The 16,137-nt window shown below is 35.2% G+C and overlaps 1 protein-coding gene across 1 annotated transcript in view; it reads right to left on the bottom strand.

Annotated features, from left to right (window-relative positions):
- Positions 1–459: 459 nt before the first annotated feature.
- The window catches only part of LOC131675318 (small ribosomal subunit protein eS6), a 57,427-nt gene continuing 41,749 nt past the window's right edge, over positions 460–16,137 (bottom strand). Inside the window, exons 4-5 of the mRNA XM_058954252.1 lie at positions 5,707–5,907; positions 460–697 (exon numbers count right to left, since the gene is read on the bottom strand). Of these exons, the coding sequence (XP_058810235.1) occupies positions 506–697; positions 5,707–5,907 (393 nt within the window). The 3' untranslated portion in view covers positions 460–505. The remainder of the gene's footprint in view (positions 698–5,706; positions 5,908–16,137) is intronic.

The following is a 16,137-nucleotide window of genomic DNA, read 5'->3' as shown; positions in this document are numbered from 1 at the left end:
ACTTTTTTTTTCATTCCCAAACCTAAAAAAGTGGCTTGCCGAACAATGATTCAACTCGAACGAGGTCATAACATAAACAAATGGCTATTTTGAGGAACTTTCCATATTATTTTTTTCTGATATTTTAAGAAAACTTGAAGGACGCCTGGAAAAGTGTATCAAGCTAAAAGGAGATTAAAAAACTAAAAAAAAAAAATACTGTAGATGCGCAAAGAATAGCTTAATGAATTCCGACCTTAGTGTGCGAACCTACGAGAGGCAGACGATCCTTTGTAGGACATTGGTGAAGATTAATTAATATAAATTAACTGAAATTATTCGTTAGACGAATTCACATTAAAATAAATGGTAGCAAGAGCAAAATTATTTATATTTATTGGCATATCTTGGTAAGTAGATTATTTTTACAGGAATCGTTAACAGGAATGAAAAGGAAATGTTAGCTTTTAACAAAATGTATTCAATTTATTATATTTTATTCGCTTAAAGTATATGTGACAATACTTTATTTGGAAGAAGCTGATTGATTAGATGATTTTGAATCTCTTATAGAAGCACTGCGTCTACGTTTTAGTTCTTCTTGACGTCTAGCTTTAGCTTCTTTTTGTCTTTGTGCCAATAACTTAGCATATTCAGCTGCTTGCTCTTTTCTAGATAAATAGCGTCTCTTTTTCAAGGCGATTCGATGTCTCTTACGCTTTAAAATAATAATTACAAATCAATTTAAATAATTATATTAAGATAATAATTACTACCATAATATAGTGTATGTGTCAAGATATGGTTATTCATTTGTTCTATGTAACCTATATTCTCAGTTTTGTTGATATATGATACATAATACACTGAAGTTAACAATAATTAGAAATGGTGGAAATATTGTATATTTACTGATTTCATAAAAAAAAACGAGGTTAGACTGTCTTCACGAATTTTTTTCGTATTATCGCCTATATGTATGAAACGGTTAAACTGATTTTAATTTTAATGTGATGAATTCACTGGAAAAGGTATCCTAGAAAAATAGTCATGTTTCTTTATTGCGAAAAAATAAAGTTGAAGTTAGCCTTCCATTAGAAAACATAGCCATCAGGTTGTTAATAAAAGAACGTGATTGATAAAAATCATTTTCATTTTTAATACACGAATATGAATTCATTTCTGTTTAACGAAAGTGAAAGTTAAGTAAAAATCATGATCAATATTACAGGCACACACAAATAAGTGGTCTGTTTAAAAAACTATATACCCCCCCCCCCCCCACACACAGCGCACGCGCTAAACAATTGGGCTTTCGCGTAAACTGTTTACGCGTTGGGTACTGCGTTCATTTACTTTGAATTAACAGCGCATTTCTAAAGTCTTATTGTCGCGGTTTTATAAAATGAATTGATTTTTTTGTCAATTTATAACTATAGACGAAACCTGCATCTACCAGTATACTCGTGAAAAGAATGAACGGTCAAGACATTAAACTATTAAAGATAACCTTGCTCCGAAAAAGTTAAAGATGGTTCCCTCAGTCGAGAATGTGAATTATTTTGATCAATTATCTCCAAAAATGATCTATAAGAGCAATAACAGGAGAGTATTACGCTTCGTTTCCTGATAAATAAAGGCTAAAATTAGAAGAAAGTTAAAGCATTTGAAGGAAAAGATAGAACTACGTTTATTATCAAATCAAAATAACGTACCAACTCACACTTTAGTGATTCCCATGGTTAAAATTTACGAATTGCACTTCGAATTGGTTGATCACTTTGTATCAACTTCAAAGGAGACTACGTTAAAAAGTAAAATAATTTTCAAAAACAAAATATCTTGTTTCTTTATTATGTCGGAAACTTATCAGACAACCCTTGTATTATATAAAAAGAGAACATGATAAAGTGTAGACAGTATACATATATATATACAGGGTGTCAATTAAGTCCCGGGACGCCTGAATATTTTCTGAAGTACTTCAGTTCTAAAAAGGTCAAGGTCATTCCTTTAGTAACTTTCAACGCGGAATCCGATAGTGACCTTGGATTTGACCTTGAGATTGACCTTCAAGGTTATTTCAAGGTCAACTTTGTTTTTTTAAATGGGAACCCCTATTTTTGACAACGGCAATCGAAAGAGCGGAAAATTTTACGTCCAAAACGGTATTTTTAAATTTTTTTTCATGGCCTTGAGAAGGTCGATTTAAGGTCAAATGCTTCAAAAACTGCCTAAAAGCGTTTTTTTAATTTTTAAGATATCGAAAAATGACCTCTACAAAATTTGTTCAGAACAGAGTGGGCCACCGAATGCACCAATAACCTTTGACCTTTAACCTCATTTTGAAGGTCATTTCAAGGTCGAAGTGTTTTTTGTAATGGAAACCCCTATTTTTGACCCCGGATTCGCATATAGCGCGAAATCAGAAAGAAACATTCAAAACGCAGTGAGTGGAAAAAACTTATCCGGCAAAAAAAACTGTACCTATGTCTCTGCTTGCTCCTCATTTAAAACAACTTGACTTTCGGTTTGGATAACCCGTTACTTTATTATTCAAACAATCAAAGGTCAAAGATAAGGTCACTGTAACATGCTCTCAGTAGAATTTAATAAATTTAGCCCGAAACATTTTGTAAATGTTTCGTGAATAATATTGGATCTAAATTTCACATGACCTTAGCGATGAACGTCGTGGATCAATCGAAACTCAACATAATACCTTATCCAAACGTCGGATTTCGCGCTATGTGCTAATCCGGGGTCAAAAATAGGGGTTTCCATTACAAAAAACACTTCGACCTTGAAATGACCTTCAAAATGAGGTTAAAGGTCAAAGGTTTTTGGTGCATTGGGTGGCCCACTCTGTTCTGAACAAATTTTGTAGAGGTCATTTTTCGATATCTTAAAAATTAAAAAAACGCTTTTAGGCAGTTTTTGAAGCATTTGACCTTAAATCGACCTTCTCAAGGCCATGAAAAAAAATTTAAAAATACCGTTTTGGACGTAAAATTTTCCGCTCTTTCGATTGCCGTTGTCAAAAATAGGGGTTCCCATTTAAAAAAACAAAGTTGACCTTGAAATAACCTTGAAGGTCAATCTCAAGGTCAAATCCAAGGTCACCATCGGATTCCGCGTTGAAAGTTACTAAAGGAATGACCTTGACCTTTTTCAGAACTGAAGTACTTCAGAAAATATTCAGGCGTCCCGGGACTTAATTGACACCCTGTATACATATATATGTTATTAAAGATGACTGCGGATTTTCGTAGATGAATCAATGTTCGAAAAGTGTGTCAACATAGTTGGCGTGAATTTAATATGAATTAATTGATTCAATTATGTTAACCCCATCTAATTGATACCTCGATATAGAAATTAATTGAACTTTGCTCTGCGTGAAAGTTTAGTTCCGATTAAACAAAGTAGATAATAAAAGATATAAATCGATAGATTATGACTATATAATATTATAGGGATTTTGACTTTATCAAGTTACATAAAGTATTGGATAATTTTGTTGAAAATGTATTAATTACAAAGAAGTACTAAAGAATGTTATTTACATAGTGAAGGATATGATTATAAATAACTATAATGTTCTTAGAACTTATATTACATTTTGTTTCGTGTTTTTCAAACTTTTGAAGAATGATTTTTTAACTTAGAACTTGGAGTGATAAAAACTTAATATTTCATTGATAATATCTCTAGGTCAATTTTGAATATCAACATAATTGCATATTTATTCACCAATAAATAATATCATCGACTATACGAGGTGTGTTCAAAAAGTAAGGTGACTATTCAAATTTCACGGGCAACGTACTTCCGATTATCGATTTTGTGTAAAAAATAAAATAAAGTGCTCCGATACACTTGAAATGTTGACAGTGGCATACGGTGAAACTGTTCTAAGTAAAAAAAATGTTTACAAGTGGTACAAACTCTTCCAAGATGGCCGGGAAGATGCCAATGACGAGCCTCGCTCTGGACGCCCAAGCACGTCAACAACTGATGAAAACGTTCAAGCAGCGAAGAAAATTGTTCTGGAAAATTGTCGGATCGCTATCAGAGAAGTTGCTGAGGATGTTGGGATATCGCTTGGCTCGTGCCATGAAATTTTTTCTAATTTTTTAATTTTTTAATTTTGTTTTGGGCATGAGACGTGTGTCAGCGAAGTTTGTTCCGAAATTGCTAAATATTGACCAAAAGAACCGTCGCATGAGCATCACTCAAGAACTGTTGAATGACGTCAACGACGACCCAGATTTACTCAAAAGGGTCATAACTGGTGACGAATCATGGGTATATGGTTATGATATCGAAACCAAAGTCCAATCGTCCCAATGGAAGAGCCCAGATGAGCCAAGACCGAAAAAAGCACGCCAAGTTCGATCAAATGTCAAAGTTTTGCTCACTGTTTTCTTCGATTACCATGGCGTGGTGCATCAGGAGTTCTTACCATATGGACGTACGGTCAATAAACAGTATTATCTTGAAGTTGTGCGCCGTTTGCGAGAAGCAATACGAAGAAAACGCCCAGAATTGTGGAAAAACAATTCATGACTTTTGCATCACGATAATGCCCCTGCACACTCATCTTTGCTTGTGAGAGATTTTTTGGCCAAAAACAACACCACAATCATGCCTCAGCCACCATATTCACCGGATTTGACCCCATGTGACTTGTTCTTGTTTCCAAAACTTAAGAGACCTATGAAAGGACGGAGATTTGCAACGATTGAAGAGATAAAGACTGCATTGCTGGAAGAGCTCAAGGTTATTCCGAAAAGTGCTTATGAGAAGTGCTTTGAGGATTGGAAAAACCGTTGGCATAAGTGTATTGTATCTGAGGGGGATTACTTTGATGGGGACAACATAAATATTGATAAATAAATAAATATTTTTTCTTAAAAATACAAAGTCACCTTACTTTTTGAACACACCTCGTATCTCATATCAATTAAGAAAATATTTAATACCTATGGAATATTCAAATTTTCTGTTTTGTCAATAAAAGTTCTGATTTATATTCATGTATTAAAATGAATGCGGAAAAAGATGAACGCTCGAAAGTCGCTAAACATTACTAGTATGTACATGATAGAGGGAGAAGAGATACAATCGAACCTACAGCACTGCACCCTTCGGCACTGCACTGCCCGAGTCACTGCGCGCCTCTATACCCTAGAAACTGCACGCTGCGCAGTACCGTCACTAGTAGCCCACTCACCGGAGGGGCCCTCTTTACCGAGCAGGTGATGTCTCTCTGAGCAGGCGCGGATAATAAAACGATTTAAAGCTTATGACTTCGATCACTTCTTCTCTCTACTTTTCTTAATTCTAGCTTCTATTAGTAAGACTTCAGTGTTCAGTCTATGTTTAACTCTCGCAGTGGTAAGTTACACATTTTAAATTTAAAATTTTTTTGGGGCTCTTTTAGTGCTACATATGCCCGTACCTGGCCAGCGTGCAGTGCCTTGGGTCGGCTACTCCCGAAAGTGTGCAGTGCCGTAGGTTCGACTGTAAAGTGAGGGATGAAGAGAAGGGGAGAGAGAATATTTCATCATTTTACTTTATCGCTCGGCTACAACGTAGGTTACAATATTACTTTCAACGTAGGGTCATTATATTTTTTATGATAAATAAAAAAAATAACATTTTATTTTGCATCCCATAAAACCATTTTCTGACACATACTCATAATGCTTACAAATTATTTACCTGTAACGTCAGGGGAGTTATCAAACGTTGAATTTTGGGTGCTTTGAACCTTTCTTTTTTACCCTCTTTTTGAATGGGTCGTTTGACAACAAATCTTCGAACATCATCTTGTTTGTTTAAATTGAAAAGTTTTCTTATTTTGCTAGCTCGTTTTGGTCCTAATCGACGAGGAATATTGATGTCAGTCAAACCAGGTATTTCCTGAAACATTTTATAGAAATCGACAATCAAATAACTCATATATTATTGTAAGAAGTTTATACTAATACATTAGAAGGAAGAAATAGCAAAAAAAAAAAAAAAAAAAGATTTTAACAAATTAATGCAAAAAAAGGAAAGTTATTGCAGATCGAAACGTCGGTAAGCTCATACCGAGGGAATTAGTAATCAAAAATAGATTTTCATAAACAGCTATAAAGAGCAAATTAATCCTTTACCGTTACATATGTAGTATATCTTAGAATTTTTCTTTATTTAACCTTTCATAGTTTTGATTTGATTAACTCATTAATGTCGACAGGATGCTTTTTCGACAGCTACGGTTTCATAATTGCAATGCAATGAATTCGAACAAATAACATTTAGCAACCATTGTTCTTTAAGTTTTTAAGGGTGCTCTTTTCAATGGAGTTGGTTAAAAGTCTCGCAAAAAAGTTTTATCATTGAAAAGTCTAAAATAAAGAAATAACTGGATTTTTTGGTTGAATTTTATTTTAAATCGACTGTTGTTCTTGTGATGTATGACAAACGTATACAGGGTGTCCCATTTTAAATTACGGACCTCAATATCTCAAAAAGTTCACGTTGTACGAAAAAATTGTTCATACAAAAGTTCTTTAGGACAGTGGAGTCTACTTGTCAGATCAGTGTTCACCTTGAGAATGAATTTTACGGTTATTTGAAGGTCAACTTTGTTTTTTTAAATGGAACCCCTATAGATAGAGCGGGAATTTTACGTTCAAATCATGTAATATGTGTGGAGTCCAAATGACCTCCACCCCACCCCCAGAGTCATTTCGAGGTCAATCTTACTTTTTAAATGGGACCTCTCATTTTTCGTCGCAGGTTTGAATTCTACGTGAAATTCTACGTTCAGATAATGGAATATTTATGGGGTCCGAATGACCCCCCCCCCCCACCCCACCCCCAAAGTCATGTATTCAAACCTGCGATAAAAAATGAGGGTTCCCATTCAAAAAGTAAGGTTGACCTTGAAATGACTGAGGGTGGGTGCGGGGTTTTTCGAACCGTATAAATATCCCATCATCTGGACGTACAATTTCACGTAGAATTCAAACCTGCGACGAAAAATGAGAGGTCCCATTTAAAAAGTAAGATTGACCTCGAAATGACTCTGGGGGTGGGGTGGAGGTCATTTGGACTCCACACATACGACATTACATGATTTGAACGCAAAATTTCCCGTACTATCCAAATCCGGGATAAAAAATAGGGGTTTCCATTTAAAAAAAAACAAAGTTGACCTTCAAATAACCGTAAAATTCATTCTCAAGGTGATTTGAGTATATAAAAAAATTTTTTTAAAATCAAAAAACCGTCGATTTAAAATAAAATTCAACCGAAAAATTCAGTTATTTTTTATTTTTGACTTTTGGATGGTAAAACTTTTTTTGCGAGACTTAACTAACAACACTGAAAATAACACCTGCGAAAACGTTCAGAACAGTGGTTCCTAAATTTTTTTTTTGTTTGAATCCATTGTATTCAACTACTCAAACATAGCTGTCGAAAAAGCGCCCTGTCGACGTTATTGAGTTAAAGTATCAAATTGATTATACCTATCTTTAAAATAACATAAGTTATCGATATTCAGCGATGTGATTGATTTGTTTGGTTGACGCATAAAAAGAGTCTATAAATTCGAATTTTATTATACTCTAGGACGTTTATAAAATAGATTGAATAGTAGATTCTTTATATTTTTACTTAGTAATGAATTCAATTCATGAATACTAATTGATATAGATAATAAAAGTAGGAATATGCAGTTAGTATACCATTAAAAAAAGAGATTATATTTTTAAATTTTGCTGAAATTATTAGTACTCATCAATAACTTGATTTCCGATAGAGAAAGTGATTAGGATATAATGAAGAAAAACATTTCGGTTTCTCCAGTGCTCACAAAAATATAGAGCTCGCGAGACATTTTAAAGACACCCATATTTTAAAAAGATTAAACTTGCATAAAACAACGCCACAGATAAAACAAACTAGGATATTTTATTCATAAAAAAAACGCATATATTTTAAGTTGCGGTTTTTTGTATAGTAAAAATAGAGTTATAAAGTTGCAATAAAGATAACTCGTTAATTTTTTAATCCAAAATAAAATTTAAAAATCATATCTTTCATTATCCATAAGGTAATGAAAGTTGAGACAAGGAGATGGCGGTGGGGAAATAATATTATTACTACTAATTACGAGAGAATTATTTATTCGTTTTTGTTACACTAGTAAATCGTCAAACATCTCAACACACACTTCTCGTTGTCTCAGTTCTAGCGAAATTTATACAATTTCCCGCTCTCCCAATCTCACCAACCACTGGGGACTGCCCACTCGAGTCATAACAAGGCAAACAGTTAATAGTAAGAAGATTATTTTTGTCATTAATTGAAATAAAACGTATAATTGCTTTATAATAATCGTAGTTTATTATAGTTACAAAGTTATATAATTAGGAAATAATCATGTATTCACGTTACCAGGTACTATCTCGTGTACGACCGATTAACAAATGCGCAGTGTGCTCATAGAATCGCCCGTCTTGCCATTACCTAACTTATATACTAATCTTTCAATTAATTATAATTATACTGATGTATTTTTAAGTAATCATAGAAAAAATTAGTATAAAATAACTTGTTATATCAAGAAACTTCTTCGTCAAACGACATGCACGTTACGTCTCGATAAAGCTGACACAGGCAAGGTCAAATATAAGAATCGATTTCATTTCGATTCATGCAGAGCTCCATGGGTACCTGTTACTGAATGACTTCGGAATATTTCTTTATTGTTTTAAACGAAAATAAGGAGACCCGTATGTTTCTTTTCATCCCAAAATGCGTAGTATTTGCATCATACATGCAGTTTCAAAATTTAATGCAAGATGAAAAAATCCGACAAAAAAAACATTTGTTCGATTGACTTTCAATTGCGTGAATTGTATGCCTTTTCAGATATAAATTAATGAATCTTGTTTCTTATGATATAGTTAATGGAGGCCTTTACAATTACCTGATAAAAATATGCAACAGTACTTTTTGCGGAAGATAAAATGTATCTATAAATAAAATTTTTTTTCTTAAAAATGCCATATTTGTTCGCGGTGAATTTTTTTTTATAGATTCTTTGAACCAATATTCTTTGAACTAATCTTCAAGTATGTATTTATAATAATTTAGATTTTGACTTTTTTCGGATAAAAAACATTTAAAGAAATTTTTTTTTTGGTATGAATGTTCATAATAACACAGGCCGACAAAATTAAAAAAATGGAAAAACCCAGAAACCAGACAGTACGTTCCCAAACGTTTTTGGTGCCCTGAAACCGAATCTGACCTCAGAATTGCTCCATCACCCTAGGTTTACGAGAAATCCTAACCTAAAAGTTCAAAAAACACGATTTTTCACTATATTTCACGTTGTATTACGTCGTAAGCCAATTTTATTTTAAAAACGAGTAATGCTATCTCAAAGTACTACTCTTACCCTTCAAAACCCTTTTCATCGGGATTTAAAAAATCTTGTTTATCCATCGAGATATCGCAGATTGAATTTGAGTGATTTAGCGATTTCGTTTGCAGACTTGCAGGGCTCGGGGGTTGAATATAATTTGGAGGCTTCAGGTATTCTGCGTAGCGAATTTCAGTATGAGGGTTGGGGGTTGTAGCGTCGCGGTAATAGGGCTCGAGGGTTGAGGAAATTGGGGTATGAAGGTCGGGGGTTATAACGCAGCAGGTTAAAGGCTCGAGGGTTAAGGAAATTGGGGTGTGAGGGTCGGGGGTTATACCGCAGCAGGTTAAAGAGCTCGAGAGTTAAGGACTTTGGAGTAAGTCGGTCAGGGGTTACAGCGTCGCAGGTTATGGGGCTAAAGGGTTAAGGGAATTGAGATTATAGAGTCATTCTGACGTTAAATTTGGATTCAGTGACCCAAAAAACATATAATTACACTATAACTCCTTATTAGGAAATTCGCCACTATTTCGTACTGTAACGAAATCGCTAAATCACTCAAATTCAATCTACGATATCTCGATGGAATAAAAAGATTTTTTAAATCTGAAAAAAGGGTTTTGAAGGGTAAGAGTAGTACTTTGAGATAGCATTACTCGTTTTTTAAAATAAAATTGGCTTACGACGTAATACTACGCGAAATATAGTGAAAAATCGTGTTTTTTGAACTTTTAGGTTAGGATTTCTCGAAAACCTAGGGTGATGGAGCAATTCTGAGGTCAGATTCGGTTTCAGCGCACCAAAAACCTTTGGGAACGTACTGTCTGGTTTCTGGGTTTTTTTCCTTGTCGGCTTGTGTAATACATGCATTTATGATCACTAATATGTTTGGAAGAAAAAAGCGCATAGTTTTCGTTGGATATTTATTAAGTCAGAAAAATTATCGAATTTTAGATTTCATTGTTTTCTTTTGTGACTGTTTACAATTCTTCTCAGCTCTTCTTAGTTTGCTGACATTTCTTTGCTTTTATGAGGGTGGTCCGATAAGTACTTAGCCTACAAAAGAAAAACGAAAATTTTGGAAAAATGGCGTTTTATTTTTCAACATAGTCTCCTTTTAGTTCGATACACTTCGCCCAGCGATGCTCCAACTTCTTCAATCCGTCTGAAAAATACGTTTCCTCGAGGTCTGAAAAGTAGACTTCCGTGACAGCGATTACCTCCTCATTCGATTCAAATTTCTGTCCGGCGAGTGACTTTTTAAAGTTTGGAAACAAAAAGAAGTCGCACGGGGCTAAATCTGGAGAATACGGTGGATGGGGCAGCAGTTCGTAGCCTAATTCGACCAATTTGACCATGGCGACGGCGGAGGTGTGAGCCGGTGCGTTGTCATGGTGGAAGAGCACATTTTTCTTCGCCAAATGGGGCCGTTTTTTCTGCATTTCGACGTCGAATCGGCCCAGTAATTCGGCATAGTACAGCCCTGTGACCGTTTTGCCCCTCTCCAGGTAGTTAATGTAGATCACACCTTGTGAATCCCAGAAAACGGTGACCATCACCTTTCCGGCCGATGGGGCAGTCTTCGCCTTCTTCGGAGCACTTTCGCCGGGTAAAGTCCACTGTTTCGACTGTTCCTTGGTCTCTGGTGTATACCAGTGGATCCATGTTTCGTCGACTGTCACGAAACGACACAGAAACTCCTTCGGATTGCGCTTAAACAGCGTCAGACATTGCTCTGAAGTTGTCTCACGGTTGCGCTTGTTGTCCGGAGTGAGCAAACGCGGCACCTATCGCGCCGACAGCTTTCTCATGCCCAAAATTTCATGCAGGACATGACCTACGCGGTCTTTTGAGATGCCTACGATCTTAGCTATCTCGCGCACCTTCAATCGTGGATCTGCCAATACGAGATCGTGAATTTTTGTCACGTTATCCTCCGTGGTAGCCGTTTTCGGAGCACCTGGACATGGCTCTTCAAAAATCGACGTGCGACCACGTTGAAACTCGTTAAACGAATTTTTTACGGTAGCCATCGAAGGACAAGAGTCACCGTACACAGCATCCAAGCGCTTTTTGATTTTGCTGCGCGATTTCCCTTCCAAAAACAAGCATCGAATCACCGACCGATACTGCTTTTTTTCCATTTTTCAAAAATCAACGGACACACTTGCTTTCACACGCTCTCAAAAATAAACTACAACTCCGATCCGGCTGAAATCTTGACAGTAACCATCGAGAAGGTTATACTACGTGATAGAATATTTCTTTTGCGAGAGTGGTGCCATCGGGCGGTGAGGCTAAGTACTTATCGGACCACCCTCGTATTTCTTTACAGATTTTTTTATCTATTATCGTTGCTTTTTAGATTTCTTTTTATTGTGTTCAACTTGTACCCAAGGGCGTGCAGCAGTTCTGGCTGTGAAGCATATAGTTTGTCCTTCAGAAATCATATTCTTCCATAAGTGGCATTATTGAATACCTTGAACTTTGTCACATATATTTCTTTCTTCCATTTTACTATTCTAGAAGTTTTCGACTTCTTCTTTTTCGATAAATCATCCATTAATGTCGCGTATTTCTTAACTTCGTTAACAAAACTATCAGGGTTTGTATAGTGTCAATTTATAAATTCCGTAAGTTATGCGTTGTTGCGTAATGCTTAACCAAATCACGTAGACCCTTAACAGCATCCTTGCCATGACCAATATAAAAAAATATCCAACTTTATTAATTGTCGATTTTTGGAATTGATTTAATAGGGAGCGATTTTTGAACAGACTTGCAGTGCCATCAGATATTAAAGTTATCGTATCAATCAAAGTATAATCAATATCTAGTAGATCAATTAGTTCAACAAAGATTTTTTCCATTGCTAATAAAGCGTGAGAATAATCATGCTTGAAATCTTCGCTAATTACTGTAAAACTAAAGAAATTTTTGAAGGAGATTTAACAAAATAGACGTGGAAAAAAAAGTCGAAATAGGAGCAGAAGGAAATAGAAGAGCTAAAAATACTCAATTATCTTGGATTTACGTTTAACAAAGAAGGAAACTACAAAGATAACCTATAAGAACTGAAAAAGAGAAGGATTACGGCAACGAAAGAAGTTTGGAGTCTCGGAGAAAGAGTTTACAATAAGGATATGGACAAATCCCAGAAACTTGATTTTTCGTCAAAAAAAGTACAAAAGAACAACTTTTGGAGCACACTTATAAAATTTGTTCAGGACCATAGAAATTAGTGTAAGAATTGATAGAAAAGCTGTGCTTTATTTTTTATACAATGTTCCATCAGCTGCAACCCTTTTTTTATTAACAATATCATAATACCGAAAATGTTCCATATATCTCTGTCTTTCTCCATATATAATACATGCTTATAGACACAAACACATTTTTTTCCACCCTTTCAATAACAAAAAAATTTATGTTGATAAATAGACTATATTCACTAATTCGAATATACTAAACTTTTAAATAGAATAGTCTTGTCATCGACCTAAACATAATATTTTCAACAATACATAAATGAAATTTTGATTGATTCAAATGTAATTTATCAATTTGATTTATACTTATTTTCATTAAAGAACATAAAATATAGATATTTAAAATGTGTAAAATTAATCGACTATGTTCAAATAACTAATATAAAAAATTTGATACTTATGATTTTTTACATTAAAATTTATAATAGCTCTATCCTTTCAATAAAAAGTTTAATCAAGCTAGCATTTTGTTATGAATTTCCATTGGTGATATTAAATAGAGCACAGTGATTATTGACGGTTTTAATATATTATTATTTTTGTGCTATTTGAACTGGAAAAAATTTTCGCGAGATATTTTGGTCTTTGACATCGATTTAAAAGCTCATTTTAGCGAGCACATACTTTGTTGGTACATAAATAGCTTTGATTTAGCGCCAATTAAACATAGAAATTGGTTATATTGTGATTCATTGAATGCTCCAACCTATATAAGCGAAAATCGACAATAATCAAATTTACCAAAAAACTAGTAACAAAGTATGTCGCGACTCCCATTTGTTTTTTATTATGGGCACGTGAAAAAATGAAGATGTTTCTTTAAGGGTGTAACGTCGGGCCGTTTATTAGCATTAAATTATTTTTTTTTCCTCATGTACTTTTGTGTAGCTTAAATTTTAACTCGGTAAACTAGCAAAGGAGAGCCTTCAGCTGAAGCAGCTGGAGGACACGTGAAAATAGTCGTCCCTTTATCGCGCGCTTTCCGATGTTTACCTCGAACGATCGTAAAGTTTTTTTTGAGTAGGTTTAGATATAGAGTAAAGGAGCCGCGGAATTCCACCTGCATCCTGTTATTCGATTTCACCCAAAAGATTTCCACTTTTAGAAACCAAAACTTTTGCTATATAAAAAAAAACCTTAATAACTAATTTTACATAAATGAATCGGGAAAATAACAGCATGATAGGAAAATTTCGCAGCTTCTTGAAACCTCCCACACACTTTTTGATTAGAAACATAGTTGCCGCGCAATCATTGAAAATAACTCAAAGTTTTAAAATTACAAATTAGAAAAATGAGGTAAATAGTCGAAAACAGTTACTTGAACGAATTTTAGCAAATCAGTTATACAGTCCACAATTAAATAATACCCTTTTTTCGTTCGAATTTATTTAAACAACGAAGTGAGTTAATTAATTAAGTTACTAATTGTAAACATGTAGGATCAAAAGATTTTCGCGTAAAATATGTTAAATAATAAGGAACTTGCGTTATTTTTAAGAATTAATTGTAATAATTTTATATAATAAATAACTTAATAATTATAAGAGAAACTGTAATAAAAATGGTACTTGGAGAGTCATCTAGCGAGATAAGGCCCAAACTCTTGAACGCGCGCCCCCAATTCTCACCACGCCCCTGAACCAATTAGGGCCCGAAATCCGAAAGAGAAAAGGAGGGAAAATCTCGGTTGGCCAATTAGAATTCACTGGCATTTCCACTCTTCCCAAATTTTGAGGGACTGAAAGAGGGATTTTCCTCCCAACCACCCCCAGGGTTTAAAAGGGCGTGGGCAAGCGAAAATCGCTCTCTCACGCTCCTCGCAAGCTTTTAAGTGCATCTCGCTCGACCAAGTGCCAGGTCCAGATTGACTTCTCCCAGTACCAGTATATTAAATAAAAGAAAAGTAAGTTGAAACAAATTTTTTTATCTCTATCTCTCCTTTTCCTCTTCTTGTTAGAGTAGCTGATCGAAACTCGTGAGAAATAGATCTTCGAAAAAGTATTTCAGCAGGAATTGGGATACTTTTTCAATAAGACAGTCGCGCCGTTAAACAAAAAATTAAAATACTTTTTATGTGATAATTCCGGCAAGGTTTGGGATTTTCACATCCAAGTCCCGATTCCATTGGACCCTGGTGTTTGATGGAAGGCTTGTAGTCCAGTTTATTTTTTACTCTTTTTACGCGAAACGCGAAGTAGAAAAGCTCTAATTCTCCAATCGCTCGTCCCGGTTTAAGCGTACGCACGCAAACCAAATAGAGCGCCTGAGATTACGTCCGCCTTAGACGTACCTGAGATAGTGACCCGGACGTCACAAGGGCATCGTAAATAGAACAACTCCTGTAAGTTTCATAAGAGATCAAACAATGCTCCACATTTTACAGCAGTTCGAAATTTTTTTTTGCAAAGTACGAGGGGGGTCAATAAGTCTTTACAAAAAGAAGGAAAACAAAGTTTTGCGTAATTGTAATTTTTTTTATTTTTCAACAAAATCTCCTTGAAGGGCGATACATTTTATTAAACGGCCTTCCAGTTTTTTTAAGGCATCAGAAAAATATGATTTCTGAAAACCCTCAAAATAGGCATTTGTTTCGGCGATAACTTCTTCATTCGACGTGAATCGTTGTCCGGTAATCCATTTTTGGAGGTTAGGAAATAAGAAAAAGTGACTGGGAGCCAAATCAGGCGAATATGGTGGATGGTCAATTAATTCGAACTTTAATTCGTTAATTTTTGCCATCGAAACTGCATACGTGTGAACTCGAGAATTGTCTTGAAGAAAGAGGCATTTTTTTTGTTCAAGTGTTGACGTTTTTTTCTGACTTTTTTTTTAAGCTAACCTAATAATGACGTATAATATTGTCCAGTGATCGTCTGGCCCTTTTCCAAGTAGTCAATGTAGATAATTCCATACGCATCCCAGAAATCCGCGGCCATAATCTTGCCAGCTGACTTTACTGTCTTTGTCTTCTTTGGAGCTGGTTCTCCTGTGGTAATCCATTGTTTGGACTGTTCCTTGGTTTCAGAAGTGTAGTGGTGTACCCATGTTTCGTCTACAATTAGGCGTCGACGCCAAAAGTCTTCCGGATTACGATGTATGCGTGCCAAAAGAGCCTCAGAGGCGACCACGCGGGTTCGTTTGTTTTCAATAGTGAGCAAACGCGGCACCCATGTTGCTGATATTTTTTTCATCCCCAATTTTTCATGCTAAATTGAAATGATTGTACCCTTTGATACCCCTGTGCCTCAACTAATTCTCGCAATTTTCATCTTTTATCACTCAACACCATATCGTAGATTTTGTTGACCATTTCGGGCGTACTCACTTCTACGGGGCGTCCAGAACGAGGTTCATCTTTTGTTGTTGTACGGCCGCGATTAAATTCATTTACCCAGTTATAAACAGTCTTAAACACAGGGGCAGACTTGCCATGAACGGCGTTCAACTCAACTGTGA

This window comes from Phymastichus coffea, unplaced genomic scaffold (assembly GCF_024137745.1).
Source record: "Phymastichus coffea isolate CEN01 unplaced genomic scaffold, Cenicafe_Pcof_1.1 PCOF00019, whole genome shotgun sequence".
Classification (NCBI taxonomy): Eukaryota; Metazoa; Arthropoda; class Insecta; order Hymenoptera; family Eulophidae; genus Phymastichus; species Phymastichus coffea.
Note: the sequence above shows the minus strand (reverse complement) of the source record. Positions and strands in the feature narration are given on the sequence as shown.